This window comes from Pyxicephalus adspersus, chromosome 6 (assembly GCF_032062135.1).
Source record: "Pyxicephalus adspersus chromosome 6, UCB_Pads_2.0, whole genome shotgun sequence".
Taxonomy (NCBI): domain Eukaryota; kingdom Metazoa; phylum Chordata; class Amphibia; order Anura; family Pyxicephalidae; genus Pyxicephalus; species Pyxicephalus adspersus.
The window spans coordinates 734,799-753,235 of NC_092863.1; the positions used below are offsets into that span (position 1 = coordinate 734,799).

At 41.9% G+C, this 18,437-nt stretch overlaps 1 protein-coding gene across 1 annotated transcript in view; it reads right to left on the reverse strand.

Annotated features, from left to right (window-relative positions):
- Positions 1 to 18,437, reverse strand: part of CEP112 (centrosomal protein 112) — a 97,315-nt gene that overhangs the window by 53,318 nt on the left and 25,560 nt on the right. The window contains exons 10-15 of the mRNA XM_072414077.1: positions 17,483 to 17,626; positions 13,386 to 13,540; positions 12,917 to 13,046; positions 12,607 to 12,699; positions 11,795 to 11,854; positions 5,280 to 5,359 (exon numbers count right to left, since the gene is read on the reverse strand). Of these exons, the coding sequence (XP_072270178.1) occupies positions 5,280 to 5,359; positions 11,795 to 11,854; positions 12,607 to 12,699; positions 12,917 to 13,046; positions 13,386 to 13,540; positions 17,483 to 17,626 (662 nt within the window). The remainder of the gene's footprint in view (positions 1 to 5,279; positions 5,360 to 11,794; positions 11,855 to 12,606; positions 12,700 to 12,916; positions 13,047 to 13,385; positions 13,541 to 17,482; positions 17,627 to 18,437) is intronic.

An 18,437-nucleotide genomic window follows, 5' to 3' on the forward strand; every position in this document is an offset into this window, starting at 1 on the left:
ATATGACAATAATAATCATGGAGTATTGCACTGTCTGTGTTACCCAGGGCACGCTATGGATAGCATTAATAGCTGATTGCTTTTCCTTGCTGCATGACATTGCTTGTTACTGGTCACTGCATACGGATCTGTCCGGCAGTCTGAGGATGTCCCAGCACAGACATTCAGAGATTGGATCATCTATGTCTTCTGGGGAACGTGTATGTGTTGTGGTGATTGTATCTTTGATGTGCAAGCCACAAGCTGACATTTGTTCTCTATCAGTCATGCATGAACTATCTGCCCACCTGCCCTTCCAGTAACACACGCATCTATTGTCCAACCCCTGGGGGACCAAGCTATGTGCTATGAGCTGGAGACGGAGCCTGCTCCACCATTATCCTGAGCCATGGAGCTGACTTCAGTGCAATATTTCTGCAAATCTAGATTACATAAGACAAGTACATTTCTGGGAAGGTGCATAGAAGTGCATTATATTGTATATATAATACATAACTGTATATATAAAAGAGTGCAAAATATTGAAAGTCAAGGCGTCATTTGCACTGCTGGCCTCACTATCTAGAAGAATAATGTATACTGACTGCAGAAGTAATTATAAATGAAGTTTGTTGGCTAACAGAAGCCAACAGTAAAACATCTTCTACATAAAAATGCATCATAAACTTCATGATCCAAAGGCAGAAATATCCACTAAATTATAAATTTAAAGCTTTTGGATGAATGTCTTTCCCTGGAAATGACTTATTTCTGTAGTTTCCATAGACTAAGTTCAGATAGGAATGGATTAGAAACATCCTGCCATGGCTCCCCTGATTGGATGAAGTAACATTTATTCTCACATAAAACTCACATTTTGCAGGGTGAAGTTTCTCTAAAATCAGAACTCTCACTTTTTTCTTGCACCAATCCGAGCTTGAGATGGGTCATCCAAATGCAGTATTTTAATACATTGTCCTTCTTTCTCATTTGAATCAGTGGAATTGAATTCTTTACAATGTGTATAAATTGTATCCAAAATCTGTATTTGTTAGCATGTGCTAAAAATGCTGCATATGTAAATGTGGGGATAGGAGGGCTGCTTTATGTTAGAGCAGAGATGCTGCTTTTCTTTTGTTAGGGCTCGGCTGCAAGATTCAAGGCTGCTGATACAGGTGGATGTGATGGTGACTTCCCTGTACTACAAGTAGAGTGACATTTTATAAACCGCCATCTATAAACTATGTGAGGGCCAACCCGAGAGGTAAGGAGATGAGGTCACCTGAGCGGGGGGGGGGGGAGATAAGACTTAAATTCTACAACATACAACACTGAGGAATCAGTCACGTGAAAAGCTGGGATCCCCAGACAATCTCACCTGTGGAAGGTGTTATGGAGGGGGGTGTTTCAGGATCTTGGCAGAGGATGAGCTTGTGTTGTATGTCCCCTTAAAGAATGTTGAGGGGATGTGCATTTGAGATTGATGCAGTCACACTTAGTCAGGAAGTATCAGGGGCCACATATACATATGTTTTAACTGAGGACCTGAATACAAATTTGACAAAGAACCCCCCCCCCCCCCCATCAATCCATCAGTCCAGAGATGGAAAAAATATTTGTAAAAATAAAATACCAAAAATATTTCAGGGAATGGGAGGAGCATGTGACTTGTGGCATTCTGAGGCCAATTACTAAGCACTGGCACGGTCACAGCAGGGGTTTGTAGCCCTGCTTTATTGATGTGGAGTTCCTCCTGGGAGGTTCCTGGGTTCCTCTAGCTTCTGGTAGCCGAGAAGAGAGGTACAGTGAGAGAAAGAAGTATTTGGTCCCCTGCTGATTTTGTATGTTTGCCCTCTGACAAAGAAATGACCGGTCTATAATTGTAATGGAAGGTTTATTGTAGCTGTGAGAGACGGAATAACAACAAAAGATCCCTCAAACACCCCGTGCTGAAATATCAGAGCTTGCTGTGCATTGTAATGAGTGAATAATATTTGATTCCCTATCATCCAGCAAGATTTCCGGCTCCCAGGTGTCTCCCCTGTATGCAGGTAAGGAGCTGAGATTAGGAGCACCTTCTGTAAGGGATCCAAGCTTGTTACAGTACCTGTATATAAGACACCTGTCCACCATGGCCAAGACCAAAGAGCTGTCTAGGGATGTCAGGGACATAATTATGGACCTACACAAGGCCGGACCGGGCTACAAGACTATCGCCAAGCAGCTTGGTGAGAAGGTGACAACAGTTGGTGCCATAATTCACAAATGGAAGAAACACAAAATAACTGTCAATCTCCCTCGGTCTGGGGCCCCATGTAAGATCTCCCCTCATGGAGTTACAATGACCATGAGAACGGTGATGAAACAGCCAGAACTACACGGGGGGAACTTGTCAATGATCTCAGGGCAGCTGGGACCATAGTCACCAAGAAAACAATTGGTAACACACTGCGCCGTGACGGCCTGAAATCTTGCAGAGCCCGCAAGGTCCCCCTGCTCATACAGCACATGTACGGGCCCGTCTGCAGTTTGCCAATGAACATCTGAATGATCCAGAGGAGAACTGGGTGAAAGTGTTGGGGTCAGATAAGACCAAAATTCAGCTCTTTGGCATCAACTCAACTCGTCATGTTTGGAGGAGGAGGAATGCTGCCTATGACCCCAAGAACACCATCCCCACCATCAAACATGGAGGTGGACACATTATGCTTTGGGGCCCTCTCATGCTATAAAACTGATTCCATTTGGAAGAACATCTTTAACCTTTCTCATAGTTTCCAGGGAAAATCTATTGGCCAGCAGCTTTCATTTGATAAGGATTATTCCCAATAATCATCTGATCCAATATTTTCTCAGATTTCTTATCCAAGATTTGGCCAGAAGAAGCCTCTAGTGCTGGCTGGGAGCCTTTGCTGCATGTGTAGACCCCATGAAAACAGAAGGAACATTGCTGCTGGATGACAGAAAGACTAAAAAGCACAGAAGGAAGCTCTTTTCCTCTCTGCCAAAATATATGCACAGACATTAGATCTATATCTTTCTATCACAATAAACACACAAGGCATCTGACGAAGCCGTCAGTCCCACTGCGGACAATTCCAGAATATTTATCGCAGAATGTGTTTGAGGATAAAGCCAGACGAAATGGGGAAAAAAGATTAAAAAGAAAAATGAAAGGGAGCCAGGCGATGGAACCAGAGAAGTGTAAATTCCCTCCAACAAAAGAGCCTTTTCAGCCGGGTGCCAGTAAGAACGTTAACTGATCTGTTTTTCAATGGAAATGGGGAAGGTCAGCACATCGGCAGTTCTAGCAGTGTTCTCCAGTGCGGCCTCTCGCGGACCCCCAGCCCACATATTAACACAGCCTGCTTGTGTCAGGAACAATTAGCGGGCCAACATGGAGGAGCGTCACCGCCAAACGGCTGCCATGATGAACTGGCAGGGAGCAAAGAGCTGGCAAGACTTCCGTGTCAGGCTAATAAAAGAGTTCTAGAATCAAGCCTGTCATGTGATAGCCCGAGGACAACAAGACTGCCCTTCCAAACTGCAGTCAGCCCAGTTACATTCATTTACCATTCATTCCTGGTTTCTATAGCTCCAACATATTCCATCACCCTGTACAAAGCAGGATTTATAGAGGGCTGTTCTAATTCTAACATGTACTGGGAAAATGGCCACTGTGCACTATGCTATCATAAGGGACAGATATAAGAGATGTGCACAGTCCTGATATATTAAAACCCATCTTTTCAAACATAGATTGTAAGCTCTTCTGGGCAGGGCACTTCCGTTCCCCTGTGTCACTGTCTGTCATTTGCAACCCCTATTTATGGTACACCGCTGAGTAATATGTGGGCACTATATAAATGCTGTTTATTAATAATAATATACAATAGTGGAAGCAGTAAAGCTATATAACACCACGTCACAGTGGAAGTTATGTCATGGTATAGTACAATGGAGGTCAGACTGTGGTCAGCTGATAGATGAAGTAATTATCTGTCCCCTGGCAAGGGTTCATGTAAAGGCTCATAGTGACGGGGAATGTCTGAGGTCATGTGGAAGGGAATTCCAGGGAAATGTCACAGCACATGTGCAGTCCTTCTAAATGAATAAAACTTGTAAGCCGCCTATGAGATGTTAAAGTCAATCCGTCTTTTCATCAATAATCTAAATCCAACCACAGACACAAGATGATAGCTAAATGTACTGCATTGTGTCTGTGGATGGAGCATGACATTTAGCAAGTAACATGCTGACGTATAGCCAACGGAAAGTGACGACTGGATAGGCTGCTGACATCTCCAGGGGGAAACGATTGTACGCAGAGCAAATTTCTTCCTCCAAATGCCCTATACCTCCGATAATCCGCTGCCGAAATTGTCTGAAGTTGCCCTTTACAGATAATCAACTAACCCAACCCCAAATCAGACCCGAGACAGACCAATCCCTCAAAAGGAGTACAAGGCCAACACAATTCCAAAAGACAAAGCTGAAGAGAAGGATGAACTTTATAGTAAAAACAAATAACAACATTGATTCCCAAAAAGCCATGAAAAGATGTGGGGAAAGTTATTGTTAACACAGAATAAGTTTGATTTGCCATGGATGAGTAGTTTTACCTCATTCATTGATTTATCTCCCAATATTTGTCATGAAAGAATATTCAATTTACAAACAAATATCATTTCGAAGTGAGATTTATTTATTTATTGGAAGCCTTTTCTTCGCAAAGATTAATATATTATCACAGCAACCCTTTCTCCTCCTTGGGGGTGACATCCATAAAACTTTCTGTAATACCCTGAAAATGACTTTATTTTACGGAGCCATAATCTATGTGAGCTGACTCGGGATACATTATAATGTTAATATCACACATTGTAAATATTACAATGTACATTCACATGGCTACCCCTTACTGAGAAATCAATTTTCAGTTGGTAATAAATACTTTACACAAAATACTTCTGTGAGTTACACCATATATTGTGTCCCAGATGACTGTAATACTAGATCTTAAAATGGCATAAAGGAGCAGAAAATATTTTCCTAACTGCACTATTAGTCATTAAGCTTTTTTCTTTATATAACTATGTACATTAGAAGCTCATTTGACTTATTTGTTATTCTGAATGGCCCAGGAGGGTCACACGCAGCCCCCCATTGGTCTGCAAGCCCCTTGCCATGGGTGGGAGGAGGCAGAATGCAATAGAACAGCACCCCCTAGTGATCAGGACACCAAGAACCCATGGCAATGTCACAACAGGAAGTAGGGGGCATATATAGAGAAAACTCACCGTAGGAGGTCACTTAGTTTGGAGATTTTCTTCTCTGCACTTTCCTTCTCTTCTCCTAATTGCTTCTGAAGCTTGTGCACCTGCCAATGAAAATATGTCAGTGAATAAGAGAGAACAGAAAAACAATATTGTATGGTAGAGTTCTCCTTTAAAGTTTCATGCTACCCTCACACTTGTCAGATCAGTCTTGTGACTCCTCTGTGACCGCTCCCAGTTCCCCCATAATATCATGCAGTGTACACATATGTATTCTACATTTTTATGTCCTACTCCCGGCATTGGATTTTAAACGATATTAATGCTGCTGATCTCCTACAGACACTTTCTGTCTATATTATACTTCAGGGAGGTACTTCTCACTCAGTATGGGCTTCCCGATGGTATAATGTTTGGTGAAAAAGCCATTTGTAGTCTTTAATAGGAGCTCATGTGAAGGCGTACCAATGCAGGGACATAACGGGGAGATAAAGACATAGCAAAGACCTTCATGGTGGGATTAGCAGGGATTATTTTACAAAAAAATGAGAATTTAAAAATGTAATTAATTTATTTTAATCAAATGAACTTTGCAATGACAATACATCCAACAGATATTAGTAACTGGATTTACAAATAAGCACATGCTTACATATGTGACATTTTTTAGGGTTCCTATCTCCTCTATTACGGTAATTTCCATGTTTCATGATTTTACACTTTGTGCTGTTTTGTTGGAGATTTGCACAAAGTGCGCACTTACCAAAAGGTCTTAAGAGTTCTTATAATCAAATTATAGCTGTCAGGCATACACGGTCTAGCAGAGACTTTATTCCATGGACACAAGTAATAAATTATTATTATTTCACAGTATTTATATAGTGCCATCATATTACACAGCGCTGTACAAAGTCCATAGTCATGTGACTAGCTGTCCCCCAAAGGGGCTTACAATCTATGTCCCCCCATAGTCATATGTCATTAGTAAAGTTTTTAAAGTAATTTTTGGGGGGAAAGCCTAACCTAACTGCATGTTTTTGGGATGTGGGAAGACACCACACAGACACGGGGAGAACCTGCAAACTCCATGAAGATAGTAAATGGATCCTTATTCTTTCTGTGAGCCCCCCGATGAAGTACCTGCAGTCATGGGGTACTGGATGGAGTACTGGAGTCCTCAGGGATCCATCAGCACCGCTCATCCCCTTTTACTCACGCCTACATTCTGTGCCACTGGTTCTGTCCTGACATTTGTATTACTGCCTGATACTTTACGTCCGCTATTGACGTGCACCCGTACAGACTGTACAAGGATGCAGTATATGTTGGTGCCATTACCAATAACACACATTTCTGCAGTCCCTTTGTGGATGATTAACACATCACAGAGACAGCTCCTTGGATGAGCTCACAAGTCACAAACCCCCCGAAGGCTGAGGCGCTTTGGATGGCGAGGAAAGTTTAGCTGTGCTGCTTTTCGCCATGTTCCGCTAATGAGACCAGTCATGAAATGAAAAAAGATAGAAAACAACAGAGTGATGGCGAAGACATGAAATATTCAGAAAGAAGGATGAAAAGGGATGATTGCTTCCAGTTCCAAATCAACAACAAGAAACGAAGCGCCATCAAACACCGCCAGCTTCTGAGGTCCCTCCATATCTCACCGTATGAGGAGGAACTCCGCAGAGAATAGAGGAACCCCATACATAGTCACATGTGTTTCTGCTATTATCAAAGCAAGGAAAGGAAGAGGGTTTAATCGATATGTATTAGAGAGAACAGAGGACAGACAGACGCCGGTTGTTTCAGAGATGATTTTCATTAGTGACATTTGGATGGGCCCTGTGCTGAGCAAGAACCCAGCAAGATGGTGACAATGGCTTGGGGGTTGTATGTAAACATTTCCCAGCATGGTAGACAAATTCTGCAACCAATTCCTGTTCTTAAATGCAGCAAAAAAGAATAAGAAACTTTAAAAACTTTGTTTGGAAGTGCATTTTACCAGATATGAGAAGTATATACAGGAAGCGGGAAGTAATATCTGCCCTTCCCGGTACATGAAATAGATTCTGCGGCTGGCGCTGCCCTCTTGTTTACGTGGCAGTTATCAGGCCTGGTGCAGGTGTTTCCTCGCCTTGTAAAGTCATTTAGTACCTCAGTTCCTGACTGAAGAGATTAGGAGACTTCATCAAACGGTCACATTTATGGCCCCGGAGCTTGTTTGATGTCCGAAAGGCCTTAATAAAAGACAAGAGCCACTGTAAATCAGTCGGGATATTAGATAATGGTGGAGCTGCACCTGACCCTGGCTAATCGTTGCTTCCTGGGCAAACAATGGCAGCTGGACTCATCCAGGAGTAAACACGTGTATCCTGTACAGACGACATACACCAAATCATTTCCTTACACCACCATTAAATGTGAACTACGTCGGAGTCACATGGGACTCTTCTCAAGACTCTGCCATACTTCTCAGTGTAGAATGGAACCTCTAAAGTGAATGTTTGTAACAAAATTATTACACAGCGAGAGTATCACAGAATATTCTGAAACAATGTGTAGGAGGACAGCCATGCAAACACCATGCAGATGGATTTCTGGCAAAGATGTTAATTGGCAACCATACTGCTGCATTAGGAAAGTGGTGATCACTATATCACCCTACTGCCAATAACATACTTTTACGACCTTTATCTTTCCACTTTATTTATATCAATGTCTCATTAATCAATATAAATCATCATTTTAATTTTACTACCTTGATACTGACTGGAAGAGAGTTTGTAAGAGATCTAGAACTGGTTGTTCCCATGAGGAACAGAAAAAGGTATTAGGAGAACTTTGTATAGAGTCTGCCCCCCGGAGTGGACAATGAAGAACATCCAACATGTGTCAAAGGACAATGACTTCACCCCTCAGGGCTCCTGGCCTGTGTACAGTAACATAAAGGGAATCTGGGATGCTTCATGCAGGGTGACGCACTGTCTTACAATCACAAGGGCCACAGATGGAATATGTCAGGCTTTGGTTCAATCTCTATACTGACTTGAACAAGGACTTTGCTTGCTCTTCTCTTGTCTGTGTAAAGATGGAGAATATTACCAGACCCAAGAGACACAATGTGGGTAAAAATGACAGTAATTGCTTCTACCTACACATGTCTGAATGGTGGAACTGAATCACAAAGGATCCGGGCTCATAAAGGTGAGTCAGTGACAGCTGCAGAACAAACATGGAGGATGAAGACATGGGAAATATGTGTTGCACATGACATCCCTTCACCCAGTGCACATATCTAATGCCATTACCATTTACACTGCGGATGGTTCTGATTAAAGTGATTTATAGCTGACAGAAGGATCTCTGCAGCTGTATGGACACAGTTTGGTATATGCCGGTTAATAAGTGCTCTGGCACTTTCAGGTGTGGTATATGGGCAATAAATTTACTTCCCCGGATCTGGGAAACACATGTCGCACACCTGCTAATTATTGCTCTGAAATTTGGGATAACTCAAGCAGCTAGTACTGGAGGGCCCTAATCAGGGGTAAATCATAGAATGGGGGCCAGGCCACCCCAAATTGGATTTGGAACTTGGAATTTGGAATTGGAACAGCTTGTGAGAAGTTACAGACCTGGCGCCATCATAATATACACCCAGATCAAGTGACAGGGAGTATGTATATTACAACAAATACATTATTCTTCATTTCAGAGAATAGAACAGACACTCATTACTGCCTTGGGTATGTATTATCTTATTTATACCACCATTATCAATGGTCACTGGGCAGCAGATGTAAAAGCAAGAACAAGAAGGATGCCTCCTAACCAAATGTCTTATCATTCCTCTTGATCCTTAATGCTCTAACTAATCTTTACAATAAACGTTATCATTTTTATAACTCTAACTTCCCCCACCTATTCCCTGTAATGAAGTTACAAACTTCCATACTGAAGACTCAATACACCAAATTAGATGTGAGCTATAATAAAAGTGATATGTCACCTGATGCTGTACTATTTATTATAATATATATGGGGGGTAATATATCTATTATTGCTGTACTATTACAGAATCAATACAAAGGAACTCCTGCAGGAGATGGTAGGACATCAGACATTGCAATCCACACACAATGTGCTCTCAGGGTCTCCTTGATGTGGCCAGAGGAAGGAAAGTGCACAAATATGGGAAGCGAGGAGGTAATAAAGATATAAATGAAAGGATTTTGCCTGCCCTTTGATCTGAGTATACAGAAAGCTGACTCATGCTTGCAATGTCCCCAAGAAGTGCTCAGAGGATGGAAAAGATCTTACAGGCGGAAAAGACAGCACAGCCCATAGTACTACATAGGCCTACTGCACCACACAGTTCTATGATGATGAGAGATCTTCCAGTGTGGAAAGATCTTCCAGCTATCAGGTCGTACAGAACTTCCTGGTGTACAAATAAAAGGGCCACTCCAACAACAAGTCACATGCAAGTATTTGGTGGGTTGGTATATGTTAAAATGAAGTGAGCAATGCAATTATGTATTTGATTTAAAATCATTACATTTATTACTTTGATAAATTTAATTTGGTGTATTATCAGCCACTTGTAATCTCCTGTACAAAGGCAGGGTGACAATCAGGTGTGCATAGGGGCTTACAAACCAGAAAGATGAATGCCCCAAGCTGCAGCTGCTGCTACTTTACTGTCCAATGACAGTTGTATGGCAAGCTGATGACAAAGTTGTATTGCTTGGGGGGCAAATGTTTATAAGGCTCCTTATGATTTTGGGCATATTTTATCAGTGTATTTGTTTGCTTGCCATTTAGCTCTCTTCAGACCTATAGAGGCATGTTAGTAACTTCCTGTTATGAAACATTTTTTTTCACATGCTAAAGTGCGTTGTGTTATAGCAACCTATTTAAAATGTTGGTGGTAGTAAAAATCTTTGCAGCAGAATTGCTGCATTCCATATTGGTGAACCAACAAACATTGCCCTGAGTAGCTTTACAAATAGTGGAGACTGCTGAAATCTACACACTGATGGAAGCTCTGAGCATTCAGTCCTGACCTTTTATAAACAGGCCTTGTAGACATCCTAAACAGGACAGATAAGGCTCAGCGCCTGAGCAATGGTCCTGCTGGAACAGCTCTGTCTCTATGAAGTGACAAAGTTGAGAGAGAGTTGAGCTGACAGACACAAAACTTCTCTTGCGCCCAGGCCTGCTACGAATATATTAGTCTGGCACGGTGTTGGAAATTCACAGCCCCAATACTGTAAACTGCAACGGGCGTTACGGGTAAACGTTTGTGATATGTTTTATGACAACAATGCGTTCAGACAGATCTTGGCTCGGCTTGACTTTGATGTGCTTTTCAAGTTCCTTGCTGCCTTCCAAGATGTATAGATTTCTGGCAGGACAAGGGCTAGGCAGGCCAACTATACAAGTTGTTTATAACAAGTGACCCCCTCCCATCACGGCTGTTAATAATGCTGCACAGAAGGCACACAGACTGTTTTATCAAACATTTCCATGGCATGTTAACCCTTCTACTGCCAGATGTAACTTGGAATCAGAAAGGACATTTCCCCATTAAAGCAAATCATGACATGCTTGATAATAATTATTGCCTTCTTCTGGATAAACTTTGATATTTTGTTGTCCAGTCCACTTACTCACGCTGTCCAGCAACCTTATATTTAAATTCCATTTACAAACGCTACACCTAGATAGTTTTGGATGAGTGAGTTAGAGTTAGACCCCATCAAATTTTTTTGATCAGGAGGAAGGCAAAAGGAAAAGGGCCAGACCATTCTAAATGCCTAAGTATATCAACTTAATAAAATGGATTTAAAAGGTTTAAACCCTAGATAGACAGAATGTGGTTTCTTTTTCAATTCTTGATGCTTATATATCTTGAGATGTGCCCCATGCAAGTTCTTGTACCAGGAAGATGATACTGAGAAGCTGCAGCCCTTATTCTTCCTGATACCCACCCATAACAAACTCTTATATTCAGCAAGCACAGCAGCCCTTGTCCTTCCTGGCATTCCCCTAACCAGGTCTTGGTCCTCATACTCACCCCTTGTATTCCGGAGATGCTGCAGCCTTCATAATAACTCGCACCTACCATAAGTGGGTCCTTGTACTTAAAGATGCTGGAGCCTTCTCAAGTGTGTACCAGTACTCAGAAGATGCTCCAGACCTTGTTCTTCCAGTCACTTGACCCAAGCAGGTCTTTGTATTAAGAATTGCTGAGTACAAGGATGCTACAACTCCTCCTGATGCTTGCCCCTCCTGACTCCTGCCCTCTACATAAGAGGTACCAGAATCTGGGCAGAAATACTCATTTCTGTACTGTACAAAGAAAAATTACTTGTCTGGGTACTAAGTAGCTGTAAACAGCATTTACAAATTAAAATCCAAAATTGACGGTTTTACACAACTTTGGATCATGGCACCGAAGGGGGCAGCACGGGTGAAGGTCAGTGCCTACCAGCACAGTTCTCATACAATACACACATCTAAATAATACAATGTACCTTTTTCTCCCACTGATGTTCTAGTTGCATCTTCTCTTTCTGGAATCTGCTTTCCTGTTCCTGAAACAGACAGTGGATGAGATGACACAGATCCAGGAATCATTGTACAAAAGGGCTTGGCCTGTATCTTTGTGGAAGATTATTTAGCACAGTCTTTGTCAACCTTTTTAACATGCGGAAACCCTTAAAACAACTGTTAGGTCTGCAGGGAACCCCTTCTATAATTACTATGTCCATAACTTACATTAGTACAATACTGCGGTGGTCAGTAGGAAAATTGTCTGACCTTTACAGATAGCCAAAATTGGTTTCACTTAAACTGACCTGAGATGCACAGACTGCTCAAAGAACCCCCAGCAGCCTGTGGAGGAACCCTGGTTGGAAAACACTGATCTAATGAAAGCAAAAACACAAAGCCATACTGAATATTACCAAAATAAAGTAACTGCTGTAGAAATGGGTCTTAATCAGCCAATAGTGCACACGGACCGGTCATGTTCTTCATGTCTCCTCACCTTTAGTACACAGGTACCAACAGCTGTGTGGCTGATCCCAAAGTTCAGAGATCTATTTCTAAAGTCATTGCTGGCTTTATTTTTATTATACAGCTGAGTGAGGAGTAGACATGGCTAGGAGGGATGTACATACGGCTACTATATATGATACAGTGTAGGACAACTACTGTCTCATTCAGTATATGGTGGGGACTTTAATTCCCTGCTGAAGTTTAGAAGAACAATTATCCCAGGGAAAATTCACAAATCCATATTTCAGTGGATTTACAAGGTACATCCCCAGGAAAGGGGCCTCACCCTCATTTCCTTCTGAATTTGATGCTCCTTTTCTTGTGCTTGTTGTTTAGTTCTGGAGAGATTCTGCTCCAGTTCCTCTATGAGAGCTGAGGCCTAAGGAAAAACATTAGATGAAAAGTTTAGGGGATGTGACCCCCGTCCTTTTTCCCCAAAGACCCCCACTTTAATCATCACTGCATCCCAAAAATAAGGGGAGACAGCAAGACGTTTGTTAATAAAGAGTAGAGTCAGCAAGACATATAGAAATGAGAAGAGTCCGTAACATGTACATAAAATATGTGGAGTAGTCAGGACACAGTCTAGCACACACCTTGGTCGCAGAAAGGGCATTCTGCTGGGTGATGTAGTTTATATCAGAGTCATATTTGTCCTGAAGTTGCTGTACACGCTTTTCATGGTCCTTGATGAGATGATCCTTATCCTTCTGTAATGCAGAGAACCTGGAAGAGGAGTTTGATCAATCTTTACATACAGTATATTAACACATTTATAATGTACAGGCCCTGTAATGGTTTAGCTGACTGGGTGCAGTGTGTCATAGTGAATACATTGTCCTTTTGGTTGTACAATTAGTAAAAAAATCATGAAATAATTTTATGTGAAGGTCTCAAGGCACAACATGTAGGAGCACCACATCCCAAAGTTCAAAATGCCAAACCAATATACACCAAACATGCCACGCTAATGTATTATATTGGGGACAAGTTTTGCCTCTCTAAATCTTGTAATGTAAATATTATGCAAGTTTATGTGAGTAGACAGGTTCTCCCCTCACTCACCTGGACTGTAGCTGCTGTAGCTCTCCATTTAGCGTCTGGTATGAAGCCTCCAGCTCGGCCTTTTCCTGGGAAAGCCTCTGTCGCTGTATAGCGCTATTTTCAGCTTCCACTGTCAGCTGCTGAACACGAACCTCCAGTTCCTTCACTGTTTGTGCCTGAGAGAAAGGTGGACATCATATATCATTTATCCACAGGCTTCATCTTTTTTTACCTTGTTCACCCAGATGTGTAATGTTAACCATGGATAGATAATACACCATGGTGCAAATACCACTGCTCTGTTAGGCCTGTGACATACTACAGGGACCTAGACCACCTAATGATATCTACTATAACAGCCAAGAAGATTAGCTTCTTGTTCTTCTTGGAATCCCATGTTGCTCTCTGGAAATCTACACTAAATATTCTTTTTTGTCTAATAGCTGACAGCACACGCAGATATTTTATTACACTGCACTAACCTTCAATAAACAATTGGATAGGTATACGCACCATAAAACCTTTATTTAGAGACTATTAAGTGACACAAAGTCTCCCACCCTCAGGTTGTACTGCCATCTACAGGAGGATTGGGCGCTGGAAAACAAAGAAACGGCTGGCCTGCCCGGGATAATATTTCCTACTAACAGCAAAGCACAACTGCATATTCATATTCAATGGGGTTGGACCTGAGTCCCACAATGGAGTCCAAGAAAATAATTTTAGGGTATGCACAAAAATTGTCCATTAAGGGACACGGGAAGTCTTTCACCCTTCAGGTATCCAACTGTTCAACTATTTCAGGTAAATAGTCCAAATAAGGGGTGGACAACACGAACAACTGCTAACAGGTCCAACATGAATAACCAAAATCTGGAGATTGTCTGTAGCTGGAATCAGCCACATTATCTACCAGGTTCATGGCTGTGCACACACCTGCTATTTTCATCATTGGAAACAATCTTTTTGTGATCTATAAAAGGAACAGATAAATGTACATACAGCAACTATTCTGTTCTAAAGAGAGGACAGAATGAGCAAGCGGCACCTCGCTGTGCTCTCCTCCATTGACTTGTATTGCGGTCATTCCCCATTGATTGATCATGGATCTGTCCTGATGAATCAACGAACGAGGTTGGGCGACCGACGGTATATTCTCCTCCAAGATGAGCACGACCATTCATATTGGGTGAGAATCCTCTGACGTGCGTACATAGAAAACAAGCTGTGAACACATTATCTTGGAAATCTAGGAGACAAATATGGCAATACTAATTTTATGCATTGACGTGCTTGAGGATCAAAAGATGGGAAAATGGCCACCTACAAATGGTGGAATGAGAATCCAGTGCACTCTTACAGGGGCCATCTGCGATTTCAGAGAAATAATGATACTGATGCAAACCGTGGCTGAGAAAATCTTGGTGTGGAAGCCCCTAGAATCAGGATATATGAATTATGCCTTACATGTTTGGTAACAGACCAAGTGAGAAGTAGTCTTCCCAGTCTTGAGCATTGAAAAAAATACTTAGTTACCAATAATTTCCTCTCCTAAACCCGACTGTCAACAGTTATGATGTTAAAGCATGGCTAAGCAGGATGAAAAATTGGACAGGGTTGGATTGGTTGTATTGATCGCACATAACACCTGGAGAATCTACTGCTTCTGCAAGAGGATTCCTGCACCTGAAACAGTTTATTGTAGAACCTAAATGGCACCCCCAAACATTTCCCACCTGTGCCATTTCTGGAGTCAATTGTCCCCTATTTAATGTACAGCGCTGGGTATTATGTTGGTGCTATATAAATCCTGTTTATTAATATTAATAATAATAATTAATAAGCAAACAAAGACCTCAAGATCCAAGATAGGGTGAATGGCCCTTTTTGGATGGGAGACAATAAAATGGTGCAAATAAAATCCTTTAAAGCTTTCTACCAAAGAAACTGAAGCAATGATGCCATGATCCAAAAGACCCCAGAGAGCTCAGGAGAATCTGCTAATCTGAGTAGTACAGTCCAGCTAAGAATTGACAAGGTAGCCAAAACAGAGAGCGCAGTAGGAACCCTCAATGAGAATAAAATCCTAGAAATGGATTTCAACAACTTTTAGGTTGGGTCCCTAAATAAAGGAACACCCTCTAATGGTATGGTCTGCACTATTACGGTAGGACAGCTGGGGGTGGGCCATTTCTATAAAAAGTCCTTCTTTACCGGGTACAATGTTACTAGGTCCTCAGGGTGTTTCCAATCTCTGCAAAGAAAGTCTCGGAACAAAGCATGCAAGGTCTTTGCAGTTTTCGGCGTTCTAATGGAAAAGGCAAAGTGGTGCTCACTGCATCTCCACAATCATAAAGTTGTCAGATCATGACTGGAAAGCCTCCAAGTCAGAAAGAATCTCCACCCCCAGTAACCAAGAACATGCTTGTTCCAGGGGTAAATCTAATAGAGAAAATGAAGGGGAAGGAGTGAAAATACAGGGTGGCAAACTGCATGCAGTCCAGGAATCATGGGCTGGAGTACCTAACATGAGACATGCTGTGACCATGGGCAATAAGTAAATTTGCATTAGGCACATTGTTTCCTATGATAAGACATTTCATGCCTACATACACTCCGGCAATGGTTGTATGGCAGTTTTAGGTCAGGTCTAATGATGTCAACAGTGGATGGTGGATGTAATATGTGCTAGAATAGTCCCAACTGGAAACCATAGTGGGGTCAGAGCTTTATCAGCCTAAACTTCATGGCAGCATCATCAGGGATTATGTTAATACAATCTACAAATGTGCAAATAACATTTGTGTAAAATATTATACTATATTTAATTTATTGGGTTTGTATTGTATTTTTATAAACTCCATTTTGACAATTAGCTAACTGAAGGCAGATATATTTACTTGCTTCCTACCTAGAATTGCTGCACTGTGATTGTGCTTTGCAGATCGACTATAATCATAATAGGACAAGTCTCTGGATCATTAATATACGTGGAAGCTTGGCTGCTGCAGCCCATACACTGTACAAACTGGCTACCAAAGTCTGCACTGATAAACCACAAAGCAGATGGAAGAATTAGAACTTATATATTCCGTACTTTGAAGTCACACATTTCAGGGACTTGATATGTAATTGTTGTTTAGCATTGTTCTTCAAAGAGTTTCATGGCAGTCCCTGCGCTGCATGGCGACGAATGGAAGCGTAGGAATTATCGCTGCTATCTGGAGGCGCACAAGAGATAACGTCCCGCGCAGAGAATGAAAAATAACATTATTGTCAATAGCTAAATCAGAAAGACAAATGGCTGTCGGCATGGCTGGCAATAAAGAGCACAGCAGCGGTTAGGGGAGAAGAAAGGGGAGGGAAGAGAGTTGTCTGAAATAACAACACAAAGACAGAAAGTAATTTGCAGTGACAGTTTGTGCTTTCATCTCCCTCCATGCCTTGAACTCCACCTTGTTTAATTATTAAATTGGGAGTCACACAGTGAGCCCCTTCGCTCTGACGGATCCCAAATTCAATCACAGGGACGGTGTGAGTCCAGCTTTTCCTCATGTTTATCCCTGCCAACAACACAGCACGAATGTTAATTCCTCAATGCTGCGTTCATTAGCCAAAAATCAGATTGCTGAGCAGTCGCCCTTTATAAACACACGCAGCGCCTTTACACTTCAATCCGCCGGCCGCTGTGCCAACCGTTCTATGGCTATGATCTCCTCCGCCGACGGCAGGGCTGCGTTTAACAGATCTTTCTTAAAAACGCACACGCTGTTACCCTGCACCTGTTATCAGAGGAACATTAGACACAACAACATGGCAGCTCATCCCGGCATCTATGGTGACCATCACATAATTGATATAAATATAAGGGTGCAATGTGCTCGATAGGGATTGGTGGATTAAATACCATAATCTGAAGATGGAAAACAATTCAAAGGTCTGAAAATCAAAGAGATCGTCGGTATGTTGATTGGTTGCTCCAATGAGACGCGTTACATACCTGTGTGCCCATATTTACAGATATACAACGTTTCTGTGATATAATGACAGAGCACTAGGCTTCCTGTCCTATTTCTCTGGATGGAAATGTGCAGCTTTCTACAATAGGGGCCACTTACTGTAGACTTTGTTTGGGCAACGTAGTCAGACTCCATCTTAAGAAGTCGGGAGTTGGTGTCATCAAGCAGCTCCTGGATGTTTTCAGTGTGTTTTTTCTGCAACTCAAACTTCTCTTGTTCCATGTCAGTGACAGCCAAATGAAGCTGTAAAGAATTATAGGAGAGTCACATCAGGAGGACCAATCACCATCATCTATTTAGGACTGCTATACCTAACAAATGCTATATAAAACATATAAAGATGTAATACATTCATAGCTATGTAGATGATATAACAAGTCAGAGACCACACATCAGACCCTAGCTCAAATATGACACCAATCTGGAAGTGCAATACACACACACTCACTTACTGTTACATCACATTACCAGAAACAATGTAAGTATACGAAGACAACATATCTTAGCAGCCATTCTGTATCAGGTATAGGAGACAATAACGGCACCACATGTGCGGCAGATCACCTTGACATATCACACATGTCCATCCAGAGCTGTAGGGCTCAAATGCTGCACATTATCTGGGCTGCCGAGTGTTTTATAGCTTTCTCTTGGCTACCTAAAGCTGCGTACACACGTGCAATTTTTGTCGCTGGAAAGGATCTTTCACGATCCTTTCCAACGACAAAGGACTGCACGATGCATGAACGGTGCTGTACATACAGCACTGTTCTGCTCTATGGAGAGGGGAGGGGGAGAGCGACGGAGCGGCACCCTGTTGCGCGCTTTCCCCCTTCCCTTGCATTAGGATCGCTCATCGTCATCATTTTATTTTCTGTTGTGTTTTATAGAAACTGTTTTAAATAAAATTTGAAAACCTCTTAATTAGGTGCCTATGCCAGGAATTCCCTATGTTTTCTTTCAATACTCACATTAGTAAGAAGGTATTGTTTTGTTGTCTTTTCTCAGGAATAATGATATGGCTTTCCTGATATTTTACAATCACTTTTAAGGG